This window comes from Sarcophilus harrisii, chromosome 1 (assembly GCF_902635505.1).
Source record: "Sarcophilus harrisii chromosome 1, mSarHar1.11, whole genome shotgun sequence".
NCBI classification, from domain to species: domain Eukaryota; kingdom Metazoa; phylum Chordata; class Mammalia; order Dasyuromorphia; family Dasyuridae; genus Sarcophilus; species Sarcophilus harrisii.
The window spans coordinates 493,336,355-493,357,766 of NC_045426.1; the positions used below are offsets into that span (position 1 = coordinate 493,336,355).

General features: G+C 33.0%; 1 protein-coding gene across 1 annotated transcript in view; it reads right to left on the reverse strand.

The window, feature by feature from the left end:
* Window positions 1–293: 293 nt before the first annotated feature.
* MIB1 (mindbomb E3 ubiquitin protein ligase 1) overlaps window positions 294–21,412 on the reverse strand; it is a 154,412-nt gene continuing 133,293 nt past the window's right edge. Inside the window, exons 18-21 of the mRNA XM_023496210.2 lie at window positions 16,018–16,096; window positions 11,914–12,027; window positions 10,570–10,670; window positions 294–7,072 (exon numbers count right to left, since the gene is read on the reverse strand). Coding sequence (XP_023351978.1) covers window positions 6,932–7,072; window positions 10,570–10,670; window positions 11,914–12,027; window positions 16,018–16,096 — 435 coding nt within the window. The 3' untranslated portion in view covers window positions 294–6,931. The remainder of the gene's footprint in view (window positions 7,073–10,569; window positions 10,671–11,913; window positions 12,028–16,017; window positions 16,097–21,412) is intronic.

Here is a 21,412-nt window from a genome sequence, read left to right on the forward strand (position 1 = left end):
CAATTCTAGCTGGCAAGTGACTAGTTATGATGAAAGTAAGTCTCTGGGTTCTTTTCATAATGCAGTTTTGTATACAAACAACATTCTTTTGGATTTTTCCTTCTACAATGTAATTAGGGACATTTTTTCAGAGACATTTTTTCCCTCAAAAGCCCACAAAAGGCAATAATAACTCCTTGCTTTCTCTTGTTAAAAGATTTCAATCACAAGTGTAGTAAGAAAGGAAAAAAATGCCTTAAGTATGCAGCACTTATGCATATAATTTTTAAAATAATATTTTCCAAAAAAGCAGATTAAGACATTATATAATAAAACTTTATTAACAGAAAGATATTAGCACTTAATTTTAAAAGCTTAGAACTTGCTAAGCATTCTTAAAAACTCAGACTAATAAACAAAATCATTCTTGGTACAGAAATTAAGCTATATTTACACAAAAGACTTCAAATTCCATTGAACATATAAGTCTAACAATTGTGGGAGAGAGGGAGATGGAAACAAAATGTTACCATGAGTCAATAAAACTTATCTTCTACTGAATATATTGTATACTGGATTGATGATACTAGCATACTAAACTTAGTAAAAAGAAAAACTTGTGAACTCAAGACAAAATAAGATTATTAAGAAACACCATGCAGACTTTTAAAAAAATGTTAATGTTAGAACACAAAAGACTTCTTTTTGGGGAGGGGAGGGTTAGGGGAACATCTCACTATTTAAAGACTGAATCCTCCTTTGAAACTAAACAAGCATAATTATGTAAAGTTAGATCCTCTCCCCAGATATTTCATACATGTGACTTAGTATGAATATAAACAGAAGTATTCTACTAGTATAGCTTTCATGGACATGAATGATCAGTTTTTAAAAAATAATTTTCAAATTCAAATCTACAAAACTTCCTTTTCAGAATTACCAATGCCCAATACACATATGCAGTATCTAAATGATGAGACACATATGTCTACATATACTGACAGACACAGGCACACTGTAATGGTCTAGTGGTTGTTGCCAAGTCAATAATTCTTTCAAGGCACTAAACAATGATGAGGGTAGGGTTTTCTAAAAATGTAACAAACATATAAGAATTTGCTTAAACTGTTAAAAAGCCCTGAGTCAATTTTAAATGACTGCAGTTATAATTTTAAAAGGAAGTGACAAGTGAGGAGGGAAGAAAAGATGTAAAAAAACAAAAAAAAATTTTGTTTTGCAGGAAATTAATTATTCAAGCAGCTTACAAAATGGAAGAGAACAATATGTGTTAATACTTGGCAATTTTATCATTATATATTTAAAGATCAGTTTTAACTTTTTATTATGAATTTAGGCACCAAACTTAAGTGAAAAAAAAACAAAATAGTGTCTTGGGGATGGTGTTTTGTTTTGTTTTTCCCAAAACACCACCACTACCAAAACCCTCCAGCTTCCGACTTTCATTTTCCTTTGACCTAAAGACTAGAATTGCGGGAAAATATAACACTTTGACAGAAAGGAGGTAGAAAGTTTCAAAGTCTTAAGTTAAGAAACATTAACTGATCAACACTAATTGTCCATGTTTCTATTATTCACCAGCACACACTAAAGAGAAAATTCAAACAATCTAAACATTTTTTCTACTATAGCAAAACAAACAGATCAAACAAAAAATGCTTCTTCAAACATTGTTTTAAACTAGCCACAAAATATCATTCTTAATACTGTTACAATTTTGCTTACTTGAATAAAATTCCATCTCTATATGATTAACAACTGCTATCAATGAGTATTCCTATTACAACATATGGAATAATGCCAAATTAGGTTCTTCTGTTTTAGCAAAAATAAATTGACAAAGATTTTAAGAGTCTATTTATTTACCCTTTTTCTATCAAGTCATCTATTTGTGAAAATGTTATAACCCCATTCAATTTCAGAGCTAACCAAACTTTTCTTTGAAACTTAACTTTTTTTTCTGGTTAAAAAGAGGTGAGGGGAGAGAGAGGAAACAACTATGTTTCAAAGATGAGACATTTTTAAACTTCCTCCAAAACAACTATGAAAATGTGTAATCAATAGTGAAGGAAAGGGCATTGTTTTCAATCTGATGGAAAGCCAAAAAAACATTTTGTGAGGGCCACTTTTATCAATAATTTAAATCTTTTAGTTAAGTCATTAAGAAACACAAGCACGTTACTATTGATAGAATTTGTTTCCTAATTTACATAGACATAGAAGAAAAACATTTAATTTCTCTAGAATGAACAATTATTGTTAACACTTCAGTTATTTATGAGAGGGGCTAATTATTTCCCTTTTGGACCAAATCAAAAGCCATTTTAAGCCTGTGATTTACAAAACAATAGGCCATAACACAAAATATGATAAAAACTGATTTTATTAATTAAAACGGCTTTTTTGGTATTAAATACTTCTCACAAGCTCACCTTGGTGAGACCTCCACAATCCCTTTTTTCTATGTTCAGACACCAAACTCTACCATTCCTCTGCATTTTACCATCTCTCTTATGAAATCCTACCACTTTTTTACTATTCAAAGTTTAAGTGAAGATCCTATGAAAACAAGGAAGGAAACCTGACTGAACAAGGCAAGAGGCATTTGGCAGCATACACAATCTAAATGGCACAGGTACACTGTGTGCACATATGGCAGAATTAACTTCTTAGGCTACCTAGATAGTGTGCTTTCATATTGATACAATTTGAGTGGTGCAAAAGTGACAGATTTAAATATGTTAAAAATGGTCTTGCAAACCAAATCAGTCATTTAAAAATAATTTAGAAAAGTTAGACTTTGACACTATAATTTATCAATTTGTAGTTTTAACTTTTAGCATTATCTTAATCCAACCTTAAAACTGTATTGCCTATTATGCCAATGAAACTAACTGGTAGGTTAGAACTAATATTATACTAAAAGAATTTTAATTTGCACTAGAGTTTTTATCTTGGGAACGAAAGTTTTTTTGCTTTTTACAAGATATGAATATGGTACACAGCAACAGGAACAAGTTCATTAAAATGATTGTTCTTAAAGAATAGCACCTTCAGTAAGTTCTCATTTTAAACTTACTAATATTATTCCAAGAATTGGCAGTGTTATAACACAAAACTACAATTTTAATACATAGTAAGAAGAGATAAGGTGTAAACCATATTCTATGATATCTAAGTAACAGGGATCATGCTTTCTTTAAATTTTCTATTTTCCCCAGCACTCTGCATAATATACAGAGGTACTTAATAGTTGTTAAATTATATGGTATCTTTTTTCTTATCAAAGCCAATTTTAACATCTACCTCTAAGAAGATGTCAAATATAGAATGCCAAATCAAGTTACAGTAGTGATTATATAATTAGCAGAAGAATGTGACAGTATTAAAATTCTGGCAACAATTTTCAGACAATTCTGACATACCAGGAATGAAGATTTTTTCTATCACTGGATTTTGAAAGGTTGGTGATTGACAGATCTTACAGAGATAATTTAAGGTTGGGATGTTTAATAATTTGTTAAATGGAATGAATAAAAAGGATTAATGATAATGAAATACATATTTCCAGCTAAATAAATTGGGATAATTTATTATCCTAGGATAAATTAGGTAATACAACATGTAAAAATATGACATCGTACTTATCCTCTCTTAATTTTCTCTCAAACAAAAACCTAACACACCCCAAAACACAAAAAGATAGGTATTAAATGCACTGAAAAAGAACATCAAATGAGATTGCTGGGAAGGAAGTGATGAAGGAAAAGGAACACACAAATGAAGATCATGCCTACAGAATTTCAAAAGTAGGGAAAGTGGTATTGACCAAAGTTACACTAATAGTATTTGAGATCCAGCTTCCCTAGTTCAAATTAGGAACAACAACCACCACCACCAAAATAGATGTTCAAAATAAAAAATCAATTTAATAACAATTTCATAGCTAATGTTTGGAAATTCCGAATTCAAGCTGAAGTCATCAAAAAAGGTTGGTCACCTAACTCAGTGCAGTTTGATACTGAATATATATACTACTTGATTATGCAGAAGAAATTAAGAATTAAGGAAATGGCACAATTGTGACCATGATTCTGAAAAATTTTAAAGCAAAACAAAATCTAAATGGCACTACATCTTTTCTAAAACTAGAGTTTTCTAAAGATCTGACCAACAAGTAAGATTTAAACACAATTGAAAATTGTTTTCAACAACAATTTCCTTCATGACAATAAGATAAAAAGAGATGGTTAATGGAATGAGAAATAACTCATTAGGAACTATTGTTGGAAGATACAAAATGGAAGCCAAAATTTCAAACAGCTGGAGAACATGTTAATTTCTATTCATCATCTCTCACAAAACCAAAATTATTAAAAACAAAAGAGCTTTCAATTGATCAAAACAGAAGTGTTATCTAGCCACAAAAATAACTTTATAAATGTAATAATTGACACAAATTCATAAATCCATTAAATAACTACAAAAACTTATAAACTTTGGGGCAGCAGTTTACAATATTGTATTTTAAAACCATAAAAAAAAGTACTGAAAATAATTTGAAAGGGCAAAAATTCTGCTTTTAAAGTGAATTCCAGAACTAGTCAGGGAGCAAAGAAAAGGTTTGTTGAATAAAATTATTTCCAAATCTAAAATTATTACTACAGTCCTCATGTTCACCAAAATGAGTTTACTTAATCAATCAACATAATTCTTAGATATTTGGAAATAGTATTTGGTAGAATAGAAATTTCTTAACTTTTACTGACCCCTTGGCCCATTTCTCAGAATAATGCTTTTAGATATATAAATACATAGGATTTACAAAGGAATCAGTTATATTGAAATAAAGATATTTTTTTTTCCCCCATCAAAGTTCACAGACCATCTGAAATCTATTATTGGATATATTTGGCATCCATAGACCCCAGATTAAGAGATTTTGTACTTTCTAATTAGATATAGTAGAAAAACTTTGAAGAAGGAAAGTGTTGCTAATATAAAGGTATTTTTCTAAAACAATTTAAAATTTACAGGAGTGTGTGCATGTGTGTGAGAAAGATACACACATACACACAAAATAAAGATCTTGAGTATTGAAGTCAGCCAATTGTTACTCTAAACTACTGACTGCACATTTGTACAACAATGGAAGGTCTGAAAATATTTCAGTCCATTTTCCTTTTTGACATGCTTCTGCTCATTTAAAGACTAAGAAACTAGATTTTCTACACAGCCAGTGTCCAAACAAATGATGTCACCAATAAAAATTATTCCTATTCTTGTAATGACCACCATAATCCAACTCTCTTCCCCAAACGATGAACAAATTTTTAGTTTGTTCTTAAACATTTTCTGGAGGTTGCTGGCAACAATGAGTGAATTAATTATATGGAGATCCAAAAACTTGCAATTCATAAAAATACTCCCAGTAACTTAGGGAGATAACTTTAACATGACATATAAGAGCTATGCAGATATATAGAATTAGCAACACTGTCAAAAGTAATGATTTGCAAGAAGAAAGAAATTTGCTGCCTTCTGGAAGATTAATTATTCTCAATGTAATGGAAAAGTTAACATATTAAAAGAAAACTCAGTGGTTTATAAAAGAAGCAACCACTCTTCTTAATGGTCAGATCAAAACCAATTGGTAATTATGTAACTGGAGTACTGGGGTGAATGTATTCACATTGTTCTATAAGGCTTAATAACAGTGTAATAGGTCATAGAAGAAGGGCAGTATCTTTTAATAATGGCCAGAAGCTGCACACACACGTACACACACACACACACAATTCTATTTTGCAATGCGGTAGGGAAATAATTCTCAATTTTTTTCTTCAATTCCCCACTGTGATTGCCCATTCTTATTTTTTTCAACAAGAGCATCAATTAATTACTCTTCAGTTAACTGACAACAACAGTTATGTGACTGATTTTTCTTTTACAATCTAAGAAATAAAACTTAATCAGTTATATTACTTTCTCATATTATTGGGGAAAAATTGGGAAAAAACTGGAAATTAAAGTTAAAACTGGAAGTTAAATTTGAGACCTCTATGTCTTTAAAGTACAAGTCATGTGATCTTACACCCAGAGTTGAAAGGGACCTCAGATATCATCTAATTCAATTTTCATATTTTACAAATAAAGTAACTAAACTCCAATGAGGTTAAAGGACTTGCCTAGTGTCACACAGGCAGTATATGGCAAAGTCTGATTCAAACTTGTGATTCCTAAGTTCAGTAGTCTTCCTACTCTCTCACTACTACTCCTCTCTCAAAACATTTCTCAAACTTGTTTACATTATATAAAGTTCAGATTATATAATTATGATTTTATGTGGGTGTCCCAAAAGTCTTAATGCAGAATGAAGCTTTTTTTGGAACTACATTCAAAATACACCAAGATTTTTGAAACACTAAATTACTGGGTGTGTGTAATATAAATAAAGGTAAACGTTTGATTTACCCACTTCATTTGGTGCAAAATGGCATTTTAAAGAGGTGTTAATTTTATAGCATTTGTGTTAGGATTAGTGTGGGGAAAAAATGATTATTAATGTTAAATATTATAGAAAACACAGGAAAAAAAGCATATCATCTAAGGGCTGATAAGACTGAATAGTAAAAAAAAAAAATTTAATGGAAGTAGTAAAGAATTAGGAATAAAATGCATTTTTAAATCAAACCATACTCTGCCAAGTCTGTAATAAAAAATTGTTTTCAATTAACTGTAACTTACATGGATTTGATCCAGATTTTAAAATGACTGTTCAAATACTGTTTTGTGGTTTGTTTGGTTTTGGCGCATTCAGTCAAAGTTATTATAATGTAGAACATAGGCTATGGTATCATACAACATTTCACTAGAATTGCCTTATCAAATACATTTAAATTTCGTTTAGCTAACAAAACACACTATTTCTCATTTAATACAAAAGGATCCTTCGTTCAATGGCTTTGCGGCAAATAGGACATTCACTCATTCGATCTCCACAGAGTTGACATGTTCCATGGCCACAGAGGAATATCATATTCTTCAGACGATCCAAACATACAGGACACATTGTCTATAAAAGAACGTGATAACACAAATAATTTACTGAGGGAACATTAAAGTGCAACTTATCACAACTGAGATATCATGTTTTCCTTTTTTGTTTGTTTGGTTTTTTTTGGAAAATCTGTTATTGCAGCCTTTTTAAAATTTGATAAGGAATTTAATTATAGGTGTCCTTTTTTCTTCTCTATATATGGAGAGTACTTATTGGGTGGTTCCACAATTTTAATTTTTAGGAAAAATATCCATGTCCTTTTAACATTTAAAGTAAAACAAGAGCTACCAAAATGAGAAATGTTATAAAGAATGTAAAAAATGGTTCAATATGGTTTCCTTGATCTTGCCATTACCCACAAATGCACTATCTTCAAGAATTATAAAATTGAGGACATTCAACATAAGATCCTTCTTCTTCTATCACTAAGAAGCCTTCTGCCACCATCTTATGCATTACCCATTTCTCACATGATGGGATGGCTTCAATCTTTAACAAGACAGACATATCTCTTCAAGTGATCCCATTTCATCCCTTCTCCTCCAACCGACTGTCCCCTCTGTCATCACCATTTTGTTATTTTCAATCTTTTCCTGTTTACTGGAAATTACTTACTGCCTATAAAAATGCTAATATCCTATCTCCCCTCCTTATTCTAAAACAACACTCACTTGGATCCTTCCACTCTTGCTAACTGTTGACCTACATTTCTTCTCCTCAATAGGTGTCTCCAGTTTCTCTATTCTTACTTTCTTCTTAACCCCTACAATAAAACTTCTGGCCTTATCACTGAACCAAATTGGCTTTCTCCAAATTTTATTTTTCTCTGCCAAATTTAATGGCCTTTTTGCAATTCTCATTCTCTTTGAACTTTCTGTAGCTTCAAATACTGCTGATTACATCTTCCTCCTGGATAATCTCTTCTAAGTTTTCAAGCAACCCCTCTTTCCTGGTTCTCCTACTGACTGTTCCCTAGTCACCTTTGCTGATCCTTAGGTATCCCTCGGGGTTCTATCCTGGGCCCTCTTCTCTTCTTTCTGTATACTATTTCACTTGGTAAAGTACACCAGCTCTCATGGATGTAATTACCACCTCTATTCTAATGGTTCTCACCATTCTCACAATGTCCTACACCAATCTCTCTGTTGACTTTCATAGTCTTATCTCCAAATGCCTTTCAGACATCTCAAAGCAGATGACCAATAAGACACGTTAAACTAAATATGTCCCAAACTGAACTTACCTTTCCCTCCCCACCTCCTATCTTCCCTATTATTGTAAAAGACAAGACCATCTTCCAGGTCGCCTTCAAGCTCCCAAACTAAGAGTCTCCCCAGATTCACCATTATCTCTTGTCCCTTATATCCAGAATTATTGTCAGAATCAACAGAGATAGTTTAGCATGGAAAATATTAGCAATTTTTAAGTCCCTAGAACCGCCAATTCTATAAACAAACATTCCTTTATAGATCTTTCCTTTTTATCTCTTTCTTGTCCTTTCCTTCCCTGAACTAAAACTCAGAAAAACAACCTCAGGAAACTGGCAAATCTCTCCCAATATACTAGGTCAGGAAGTAGACAATCCCTTTGTCTTCACTGTCACTACTAGACCCTTCAGATGCTACCTTCACCCAGCAACCTCTCTTACTTTGAAGATCATTACTTTCACCTCTATCACCCTATTTAAATTATTAAGTAGTCACCTGCTATGTCTCAGATTGTTCTTTTCTCCTTTTTCAAGGAACTCAGAATCTGGCTCAAAAACGTGTGTATGTGTGTACACATACACACCAAAGTTCCCTCAAACATTCTGGCCTTATGGTCTGTCAATCTCTTCATTCTGAAAAGACTACAAATTTTTGTGCCTTTGACGTTACCACCAAGATTAAATATTTACATAGAGATGCAATGCTTCTATACCCTTTGTAACCCAGTATCACAACATGCTATTCTTCATCTCTCTGCATGCCTTAAATCTATTCACAGAATCCTGAAATTTCAAAGGTGGAAGGAGTTTTATTGGTCATATATTACAACCTATATTTGAAAAAGAATTCACAGGCTCTGTCTAAAGACCTCTGATAAGGACAAACCTATAACCTCCCTAAGTAAGCTCATTCCATTCCTGGATAGCTTTAATTATCAGTCAGCTATGCTTATGTAATGCCTAAATCATAAATCTACCATCCTGGGGCAAACAGAAAATTTCTTCAACTGATATACTTGCAGTTTATCATGTCCTCCGACATTTTTCATCTTCCAAGATAAACATTCCTACTTCATAGGATCATACTCTAGAGTTGAAATGGCTCACAGAATCATGAATTCTTGGAAGGCATGGAAGAGATCAGATATTATTAAATCCAATATTCCTACTGCATTACAGATGAAGAAACTGAGGTACTAAAATTAAATGATTTGACCAATGTTATATCATGAGATTAAATTTGAATTCAGGTCTTTCTAACTCCAAATACAAAATAGGGAAATCAAAGATCAAATACAATGCTGTGCACCCACCATACCATGCTGCCTCTCCTTGGTTCCTTCAACCAATCTTCACATCATGAATCTGAGGCATTTTTTTGTCATCTTGCAATTCTTTTCTGGCTACTCTTTATCTTTTTATTGTCCTTCATTAAATATAATGCACAGAAGTGAGCACAGCACCCTACAAAAAGACTATTGTACTTCCTTATTCCTGGAATATGTATTTCTTGTAAAGCAGTCTGGGGGCAGTGACTGCTGATTATTATATTGAGTTTACAAGAACCAAAATTCCTGGATCTATTCCATACAAAATTATGTCTGTGAATAAGCCATGGAAACATAGTTATTGAATGTCAGAGGAGAGCTTTTAATAAAGATTTTCTCTGTTTACAATTTAAAATTTACAAATCTACTACATTATGAGTCTACTTCAAAAAATTTGGAAACTATTTAAAATGTTTTTATATCTTCTAATAAAAGGAATTTCAAATCAATATGATACAAAATACTTTCATGAAAAATCTGTTGTTTTCTTCAAAAGTTAGCTCATTGGTTGTACATGAAAGAGATTCTGAAAATTTAGCACCAATTTTAAATTTGTTTTAGAATGAATCTAGTTTCTTTCCAAAATTAAGAATTTACAAGGCCACAAGTATATCCAGAAAATTGATCTAATTATGTTAATTTTAAGTCAAAGAATTTTAATCACTTGATTGCATGTAGTTAATATATAATTCTAATCTGAAATATGACAATATGCATTTCTCTACAGTACTATTTATTTTAGGACTGCTTTATAAGCATAAATACAAAAGAAAGGGATAAGTATCGTTCCACCTGCAAGATAACACTGAAATTTCATGTTTTTATCCAATGCAATAATTCCTATCCACCAGATTTAGATTAAAGGGCAAATGTTTCAGTATGAAATAGAGCTTTAATTTCAGAAAGTAAATAAATGATCTCTTCTCCTAAAAATCATTCACAAAAATCAGAATTTTTAACATAAAGATTTTTTTTACCTGCTCTTTGATATCTTGTAACTGCTGTTGTAACTTCTGTACATCAGCATTGACATTGGTATTGTCTTTGTCCTTCTGTAAAACTGGAATGTTTCCACTTGCTGCAACAGAGAGAATATCTTTACATCTTTCTCATCCTAACCTTAATTGTATATAGTACCATTACATGAATTTTTTTTCTTTTCTTTTTTTTTTTTTGAGAGGTAATTGGGGTTAAGTGATTTGCCCAGGGTTACACAGCTAATTAGTGTTGATGAGTGTCTAACTTCAGATTTGCACTCAGGTCCTCCTGACTTCAGGGCCAGTGTTCTATCCACTATACCATCTAGCTGTCCCTTACATAAATTTTTTTATTGAAAAAAACCATATTTTTATTGAAATGGGCAATATTATTAGGCTGAATTTTAAAACAAGACTCTTTTAAATAATGGGCATATTTGGCACAGCAATATAAAAAAGCAGATTACTTCACTTGCAGTGCCTAACTAGAATAAGCCTCAACAAAGATGACTTTCCTTGCTTCCCCTTGTCAGACGCATAAATATCTGTTATGTTTGCTCTCTATATGCTATGCTATCCAAAGAGTTATTTCTTATAGCCCAGTGATATTCTATTATATTCATATACCATAATTTTATTAGCCATTTCCCAATTAATAGACATCTATTTTATTTCCAATTCTTAGCTAACAAAAAGTGCTGTTGTAAATAGTCTGTTGTTCAATGAGGACTTTCTTATTGATGGCTTCCTTGAGATACAAGTCCAGTAATGGACTCTTTGGTTCAAAGGGAACGGACATTGTCCTAGTTTCCACGTATATGAAAAATACTTTTGTTCAGCATTTTGTTCAGATCGTTTTTAATAGGAATCTTAACTCTTACTAACAGTAGTATATAAGATTAAAAAAAAAAAAAAGAAAGGGTGCTAAATAATCTCCTATCAAACAGAAGAAAGGTGTCTGATTTCATTACCAGCCTCACCCACCATAATCTTTCTTTCCTTTTTTTATTTCAATGTAGATTTTATTCATAGTTAAAAAGCTTTTTAAGTTTTGTAATCCCCATATGAAGTTAAAATAACTTTCTTTCCTGACAATTTATTTTATTTATAACAATAGACCAACAAACATATTTTATCGTTTTTAGGTGTGAGAAAATAGTTTATTATTAACAATTAGGAGATATAAAAGAGAATAGAGTGTAAACCTCTTTGAAGACAAGAGCTTTCAATTTTGTCTTTTGTTCCTAAAAGCAAGAGCTAAATGATTGCTTATCGAATTAAATAATTTAATTTAATAAAATGGGTTCAAGTGGAAGAAAAAAAAATTTTAGAAAATAAACCCACCAATATCATCACTGGCATCTTCTGAACCTTTGCCACCACAACACATAATGAAAGGTACTCTCCGTTCAACTACTGCCCGGCATTGTACACATTTCTTCATGAGGTTAGCACAGTCTGAAAAAACAGGGATAGACACATTATTTAGACAAGAAACATATTATACTTTCCTTTTCAGCTGGCTGTTCTTCTAATCTCACTAATTTTTAAGATAAGTCCCATTAAACAAACTTAATATGCTACTGGGAGGTTAACTGTCTACTAAAAATATTGTGAACCCTAGAGCAAAAAAAAAAAAATCAAACCTATCCTATATTTTAAGAACACCACAATGAGTGGTCCATATTTTAAGGATTAACTACACTCCCTAATATTTTTGGTAAACATTTTTTAATAAAAATAAATGATATGATGTGTACTTCAGGAGTTTAAAAGAGCAAGGAAAGAAAAGGCAGACTTCCTTTCAAAATGCAAAGTAATACCAGAATACTCCTGATACTCCTCACCTCTTACCAATACACTGCACTGCCTTGGACTGGTGATTGGTTGCTTGTAAGCCCACTGTAGTTTTCTCTAAAATTCTTTTCTGATGCAAAATACTGTATTCCAAAATTTCTGCATTATGTTGAACCATTCTCTTCCTGTTGTTTCTATCAAAATGAGGCAATAAAGTAAAAATAAAAAGCTAATGTATAGAAAAATAATTTCTATGTAAAAAATAGCATGAAAGTACCATAATATTAAACAGTCTTAACAAAGCCATTTAAAAATGGAATGGGCTGCCTTGGGGGCGAGGCTGAGGAACACATGGGGAATAATAGGTTTCCAGCCTCTGAATTCTTTTAACTTGTTAGGAATATTGTATATGGATTCAAAATCTGAATAGGAGATAAACTACATGACGATTGAGATTTTTTTTCCCTACTCAAACCCAAAATGCCATTTTTCCACTACTCAAATATAAGGTAAGATATATGGCTTGTAAACGAAGTTTGAACAAAACTTTTTTTTTCTCCCTAAAAAGACACCATAGGTAGATAGATACAATAAAATAAGAAGTTTTATATAGTATTCATATTCTATTTAATCCATCATTACAAATATCTAAAACTACAAGCACAGTGAAGAGTGTCTTTTCCAATATTTAAATATTGATGTAAAACATATATTTTAAAAAAGAAAAAGTAAAAGCTGCTAAAGTGGCAAAACTGGAGAAAAATTACATAATCACAAAATTTAGAGCTAAAAAGACTCATAATTATGATCTTATTCAATCCTCTTAATTTTACAAATTGAGAAAACAAGTTTAGACATAAGTTTCATTCTATGCAGATCATTCCATAGTCTTCAAACTCATTCTTTTCACTTGGAGAATGGTTTGGTTAGAAGCTTCTTATCACACATAAGTATTTGGAAAGGAAGACACTGAATTATTCAGGGGATAAATAGAACAGTCTGTAATTTTACATTCCCTGAGTGTAAAGGATTCTGACTTGAGATGCAACAAAAATATACTCCTAAAATACAGTATAACCCAATGAAAGTTGGGGAAAATGGGTAAAACATATCTGTCCATGTAAAACATTATCTACATAGATGACAAAGTGTGAAAAACTCTAGTGTAGAATAATTGTCTGGTTTTAAGGGGAAATATTTTTCAAGTTTAAAAGGTATGATACTATACAGGATGCTCCCAAAATAAACTTTATTTTTTGTAATCTCAAGTTGAGCTTTCCTTTAGTTACTTTTTATAATCTTTCAAAAGTTTCATTGCTCACAAAAATGAGCTCACTGCCCTTTATGTCTAACTCAGAATTTCATTTTGGCATAGGAAATCTTAACTAGATGTACTTACTTGACAAAGAACATTTCCCTTACTATTTGTGATTTTGATAGGAGATTCTAGTAATAATTCTGAATTCTTAGACTAGTCCTGCAGTAAATAGGAAGTCAATAATGAAGGCATGTCATGTAGTATAGAGAGATCAGCCCCAAACTTTCCAGCTTTGTCTTTATTAACAAATATATTTCATAATGATAGGCCAAGATCAGGCCATTTTACTCACTTTAGTTACTATCTTATTTAGATAGTTCATTAAGTGCTGCTTACTAAATTATTTTAAGAGTATAACTTACTGTACTTTCACCCTGAGGCTGTTCAAGTGAGGAGAATGGTTTTTAAAACCTTTGAAAAACCTTTAATGAAAAGAACAAAAAAATAGAGGGAAGAACATGGTACATAGCACAAAAACAGGACCTAAAAAGTACAGGGATTAGGAGGAGTAGGGAAAAAAAATACATGATAAAATGATCTAATTTTTGCCAACATCTCCAAAGAAACTATAGTGTGACATTATTAGGTACAAAAAGCAACAGAAAATTATAAAGTAAAGAGATATAATAGCTGGTGAAGGCTTAAGAGCAGAAACAAAGTTTGGTCAGGTAGAGACATTAATTGGCAAGAAAAATATAAATTAGTGCTTTATAATAATAATACAAATTATTAAAAAATCACACCCAAAATTGTTCAAACTCTTTAACTGGCACACTTACACTATCAATAAGACTGTCAATTGGTTTAAACTTTTTTTTAATTTAAATAACCTCTAACCCAATATCCATACTATTAGGGTTAAATACTAAGGATATGATCCACAGAGTATAAAACAAAGGGGAGAAAAGGGCTTGTTTTTATTTTTAACAAAAATATTTCTCTCAACATAATTTATAACAGTACAAAACTGAGAATCATCCATATGTTCAATGTATGTGGAATGGTTAATTGTAGAATATGACTTGAAAGACTATAGTATAAGAAATGACAAATGAAAAGAATGTAAACACAGGAAAACTTGATGAAAAGATATAAAGAAAGCAAAATTAAAACAACATGCACACTGGCTTACATAAAGAATAAGGAAAAAATTTGAGAAAAGTGGAAACAAACAAATGTTATCTTATTAAAGTTTATACATATTTCTATATATATATATATATATATACACATACATACACACACACACACACACACAAATGTGGATAATTTTCTTTTAAAAAAACAAACAAAAACCCCAAAAAACCCTGCCTACAAATGTAACTAGAAATACCACCAAAAAGTCACTAAACTCATAACGAAAATGAAGATGGCTACTGAATTCTGAGCTCAGATGATAAGAGATGCTAAATGTTGAGACACAATTATTATGTTAATTAATTATGTTTCCCTGCTTTTCTTTGTTACAAGGGAAAAATGAAACAAGGGCAAAGTGAGAAGAAAAAAAGGTACATTAGGTAATTAGTGTAAGACATTAACTACAAATAATATAAACAAAGTACACTTGAACTGTACTTTGCATAGATTTTTTTCAAAACTAATCTTTGTGGAGTGATAAAGGATCATTTATACAGGATGTCCCATGAGTCTTAATATAGTTTCACGTTATTACAGTACACTTAGACTTTTGGGGCATCCTGAATTTGGTAGACAATATCAAAGCTTCTTAAACTGTGGGTTGCAACACCATACAGAGTCACGAAACTGAATGTGGGAGTTGTGAAAATATTGACAGCAGTAAAAGTATCAAATATTCCACTAAGATTTAATTCTTTATGTAAAAGTAAACAAGTACATCCATCTCATTAATATGCAAATTTGTTTTGGTCTTTAATAGGTGGTAAAATTACATGTATGCGAAAGAATTGTTTTAAAATAAATTTCTTTATGACTTATCAGTAAATGTTTGATTTGCATACCTATTTTATATATCTATATATCAGGGGTCACCTAAAAATTTTTAGGACAAAAAGAGATTGTAAGAGGACAAAGCTTAAGAAGCCCTGGACATCTGCAGCAGATGCTGAGCAGGACAGGGTAAGGATAATATAAATTCTACTTAGAAACTCTATGAAGAATGTAGGAATTAGCTAACATAAAAACACTAGAAAAACTGACTTACTAAATACAAAGGGAAGTAAATGCTAAACAATGAAGTACTCTCCAAATACTAATTAATTAGGGTTTTTACTGAGGTAATACAGGGATACAAGGTACCAAACTTTATTACAACACATTGCAAAGTAGGTAAACTATTGCCTAAGAATACTTACTCTCGCAAGCACACATGTGACCACAGGGTTGAAACAGAACAGCAGCTTTCTTGTCAGAACACACCACACATTCTTCAATCTGCAGGAGTTTTGAAAACCATAGCATTAGGGCAGATATCCCAGTCAATAGATCATTCAAGCAATATATATGCACTCAGCACCTTCTGTGTAGAAGACATGTGCTAGATTTTGGAGCTATTTCTAATATATCTGACATATGTGAGAATCTCTGACCTCCAGAGACTCGTATTCCATTTAACCTAAACATTACACAAATCTAGGATCTAACATATGTTTCTATCCAAATTTATTTCTTCTAAAAGTAAAAATTCCAGGTAGAACTAAGATTTCAAAATCCACAAATGAAGGAGCTATCAGAGTCCAAAATAGTGTGTGATGGCACTTCTCTGTGCCTCAGACTCGCCACCTATTGCTGATGTCACCACCCCTAAGTTCTAGATTCATACTCTCTGCCCCTTAAAATGGGGTGTTTTTCTAAAGTAAATTTTCAAGGAAATTAAGGAAAAATAAAACTCATACACAAACGCACAGAAACAGCTAAGTTTACAGAGCACTTTTCTTACTCTAACAGCTGAGTTCAATTCCAGATTGTCTGGGTTAGTATTTTACTTGATTCTTTTTTCTTGACCCAACTGCAACCCAGACAGGAGTAGTGATTAAACACTTAAATTGGAGTCAGAAAGACCCAAATTCAAATCTTGCCTCAGTTACTTACTAGTTAGTTGTATGATTCTAGGCAGAACAATTAAATTGCCATTTCCTCATTTATACCTTTTCTCCAGGATTGTTGGGAAGATTAATTAAGGGAGTATATAAGTGAAGTGTTGATCAAAATGTCAAATACTATAAATAGGAGTAATTATTAGTATCATCTCTATTATTATTACTATTGACTACTCTGAAACTTAGTGGTCACATTTTCCTGAATAGTCTCTCTCCTCCCTCGGTTTTATAACATTTCTCTCTCCTGGCTCTCCCCCTGCCTAACATCCTTTGGCATCTCCTATGCAGGATTCTCCATGTAAATATAGGTGAATTCCAGGGCTCTATGCTAGGCTTTCTTCTTTTCTACACTCTCTAGGTGTATCAGTTCCTATAGGTTCAACTATGATTTCTATGAAAATAACTCTAAAATTGATATCTCCTCTCCTAAGCATCAATCCCAAACACCAACTAGATGTCCTGTAGGCATCTAAAACATATCACACTTCTTTTCCCCTAAATCCAAATACTTTAAATTTTCCTATTTGAGTGAGGGCAGCAATATAGTTCTAGTGACCCTCAAAGTCATGCTTATTCTTCATTCTCCGTACTCACTTCCTATCTATAACAAATCAGCTTTTTGGTTTGGGGAATTTTTTTGGTATTTGTTTTTTATTCTACAGTCACAGCTCTCTCAATCTAAACTATTTCCTCCACTCATACTTGTTATGGGCCAGAACTCTTGTACTTGAAACAAGGATTCTTACAAGGTGTTAAGTCAGTGGAATTGATAAAACAATGATTATCTAGTTTAGCATGGTGCATAAGAGTTCTCTAGTTCAGGACATGTACTTAGTATAGTTCTACAAGATTCACTCCTATGATAATGTAATTTTAAAAGAGCATATAAACTGGGACAAACTCAGAGACAGATTCACTTTATCTCACACCACTGTGGTGGCTGGCCTCCTGCCCATCCCCCACTGAGACCAAGGCGGGTCTGAAAGGCTCTCCAGAAAGCAGCCCAGCCCCAGGCAAGGAGGCAATAAAGAATTTGGACTTTAACACCTGGCTATTCTCATGGTGATTACTGAACTGAAACGAATGCTGGTCTAGAGACCTCCAGAAAACCAACTAGAATATTACAGATAGTCACCACCCTAGTTCAACCCTCAACAACTCTCTCTGGGATTATTATAATGCTCCCAATTGTTCTCTCTTCCTCCATACTTTCCCCTATTCAATCAATAACTATCAAATGTATATTCCTAAATAAAGCACAAATGTGACTTCATCATTTCTCTGCAATAAGAAATGCTTAACCATTTCTATGGTTTCCTATGGCCTCCAGGAAAAAATTTGGCCACAATTTGGTGCCAACTTATCTTTTCACAATGACTGCACACTATGCTCCCTCATGCATTCAATGCTCCAAGTTCAATTGGCCTTTTTGCTAGTTCATAAACAAACATTTCCAACTTCCCTCTGTGCCTTAGTATCAATTGTCCTATAATTTCCCCCCTTCTTGCCTCTACCTTGCTGAAGTCCCAGCTTCCATCAAAGCTTGACTCAATTTCTATCACAAGAGATCTTCTCTTATTTGTCTATTTTTTTTGTCCAATTATTTATGTTCTCTCTACCCCTGAAATTGCTTCATATTTATTTTATATTTACTTTGTGTATATAATACTGATAAGGTCTAGATTTAGAGAATCAAAATGAAATTAGAGTTTCTGGTGCTCAGGGAGTTAAATGATAAGGTCTAGAACCAGATGGAGAGGTTTGGCTCCCCTGCAACCCCTTGGGATTCCGCACAAAGGTAGGGAGTTTGGGGAACTCCCTTCTGGCAGCGCAGAGGTTCTCTGTAAAAGAATTTACAGACTCGAAAACTTAGAATGATAAAAGAAGTTTATTATGGGGATTGGAAGTAAGGTTAGAAATCCTGACAGAGAGGCATAAAGTCTGGTTAGGAAATAGGTGAGGATAAAGGGAGGATGGCACAAGAAAGAGTATTCCAGTGGACAGAGGTCCTTGGCATTCTAAGCATGGCATAGCATGGCATGTTTGGAACCTCTACAAAAAGAAGGCTTTAGTTTGGCTCTTTTATAATGGGAGCTTTGGCTACAAGCTGAAGGGGGCTAGTAGGTGGAGTTCCAAGTTGGCTCATCACAGGGTTTCAGCTTGAGCTGGAATTTGAATTGAATTCAATGAGTTTCAGGACTGAGCTGACCCACCCAGATAACAAGGATGAAACTGTCCCTTGGGGCAGGGTCCCTTACACAGGCAGAGTTGAAAGAGATTTTCTCCTTTAAGGATTTTTAGAGTTTTGGGGTCCCCTCTTCAATCTGACTAACATTCAAATATAAGTGCTATGAAGGCAGTTTGTTTTGTTTTCCTTTTAACACCAGCAATTAATACAATACACATTGCACAGAATAGCCATGTAAGCAGTGCACAAAGAATTGCATTTTTTAGAGAAACCTGTACCTTTTCTTATAAAAGGGAAAACTGCCTACAACTCAATTATTTGGCTATTGCAAATTTAAAAAAAAAAAGAAAAAGAAAAAGAAAAACCATCATTCACTTAATAAAGATTACTGCAAGTTTCTCCTTTCAAAATAATAAGTATGAATTAGTCAGAGACTCCAACTTCCAGATCCACCACAAGAATTACCTTGAGGAAGCCACAAAATTGGAGAAACAGTATTCGCATACATAAAATGTAAGTAATAACAAAGCTGTTATAAGGAAGGCTCTTGTCTATATCCCTGTACCTCCTCCCCAAATCATCATTGCCTCATAATTTACTGAAAAAATTAAGGTCATTGAAAACTCCCTCTTCTCCCTTTCTCATCTTACACATCACTGAGATGAGTTCTGTCATCATCCCTTTCTTCATCCTTGTCCCATTTAATGAGATAACCCTTTACCTTCAAGACCAACCCCTCTACATGCACAAAAGTTACTGTTCTATCCTGTCTTCTCCAGTGTCTCCCACCTTTAGCACCCCACCCCTACTCTCACTTATCTTCTCTCTCTCCTTGACAATGGCTGCTTTTGTATTTCTTACAAACACACCCATGTCTCCTCCATCTTCAAAAAGCCTTCACTTAGCCTGGGCATCTCCACTAGCCTTCTAGGCTAAAAACCTGAGATTGCTGTTTTCCATTGATGCCTCCACTTCATTTCCCCTTTCATCTCTTCTCATACTCTTTTAAATTCATACCCATAGACTAGTTTCCAACTTCACCTGCTCAATCCAAAGTTACCAATGTTTTTAATTGCCGATTCTAATAGCCTTTTTATCACTGTAAATCATCTTCTTGACACTCTCTTCCATCTAAATTTTTTTGAACATACTTTTCTCCTTGATACTCCTTTTACCTCTAGATTTCTGTGACATTCTCCTGCTTCTCCTCCTACCTGTATGACCACTCCTTCTCAGTCTCCTTTGCCAAATCTTCATTCAGATCATAACCATTGATTTATTCAAGACTCTTCCTGGATCTTCTTTCTCTTCCATCTCTATGCTATTTTTCTTGGTGATCTCTCCAACTTCCAGGGGATTTGATTATGTGTTTGTCATTTATTCATTCGGTTGTGTCCAATACGTTGCAATCTCATAGACTAAAGCAAGCCAGATCCTTCTATCATATATTTCCCAAAGTGTGTCCAAATTCACATTCAATGCGTCCATGACACTAACTCTAGCCATCTTATCCTCTTCTACTTCCTCTTTTGCCTTCAATATTTTCTCACATCAGGTCTCTCCTGACAAGTCCCATCTTCTCATTACGTGTTATTTAAAAGTATTTAAGCTACAGTTTCAGTATTTGACCTTCCAGTGAATAGCCTGAATTAATTTAAATATTGACTCATTTGAACTCCTCATTGTCCAAGGGAATCTCAACTTTTCTCCAGCATCACAATTCAAAAGTATAGATTCTGTGGCACTTAGCTCTCCATATAGTCGACCTCTCAGAGCTTTGACTATAAGGATCTTGGTAGTGATGTCTCTGCTTTTTAATATGCTCTCCAGATTTTGCCATCTTTTTCTAAGGAGCAAGTTTCTTTTAATTTCATGGCTGCAGTCACCATCTGTCTGGTCACTGAGCCCAAGAATAAAATCTGATACTGCTTCCATTTTTCCTCCCCTTTATTTGTCAGGAAGTAATGCGACCAGATGTCAAGATTTTAGGTTGTTTTTTTTTTAAGTGTTAAACTCTAAGCCAACTTTTACAATCTCCTCTTTCATCCTTATCAAGAAGCTTCTTAATTATTTTGAGAGCCTTTTAAATTACTTTTCACTTTCCGTCTTCAGAGTGGTATCATTTGCATTTTGCATTCCAAGGCCAAACTAGTCTTTTATTCCAATTATTTTCTGATTTCCTATTTCAACATGCCAATCTCCTATGATGAATATAACATCTTTTTTGAGTGTTACTGCTAGAAGACAATATAGATCTTCACAGAACTGATCAACTCTGGCCTCCTTGCCATCAGTGGTTGCAACACAGACTTGTATAACTGATTTTGAACAATCTGCTTTAGATTTGAACAGATATCATTTTGTCATTTTTGAGATTATACCCCAGGATTACTTTTTTAATTCTTTTTTTTTTTTTTTAAACTATGTGGGCTACTCCCTTCTCCTTCTTCCTCTATTTCTCCT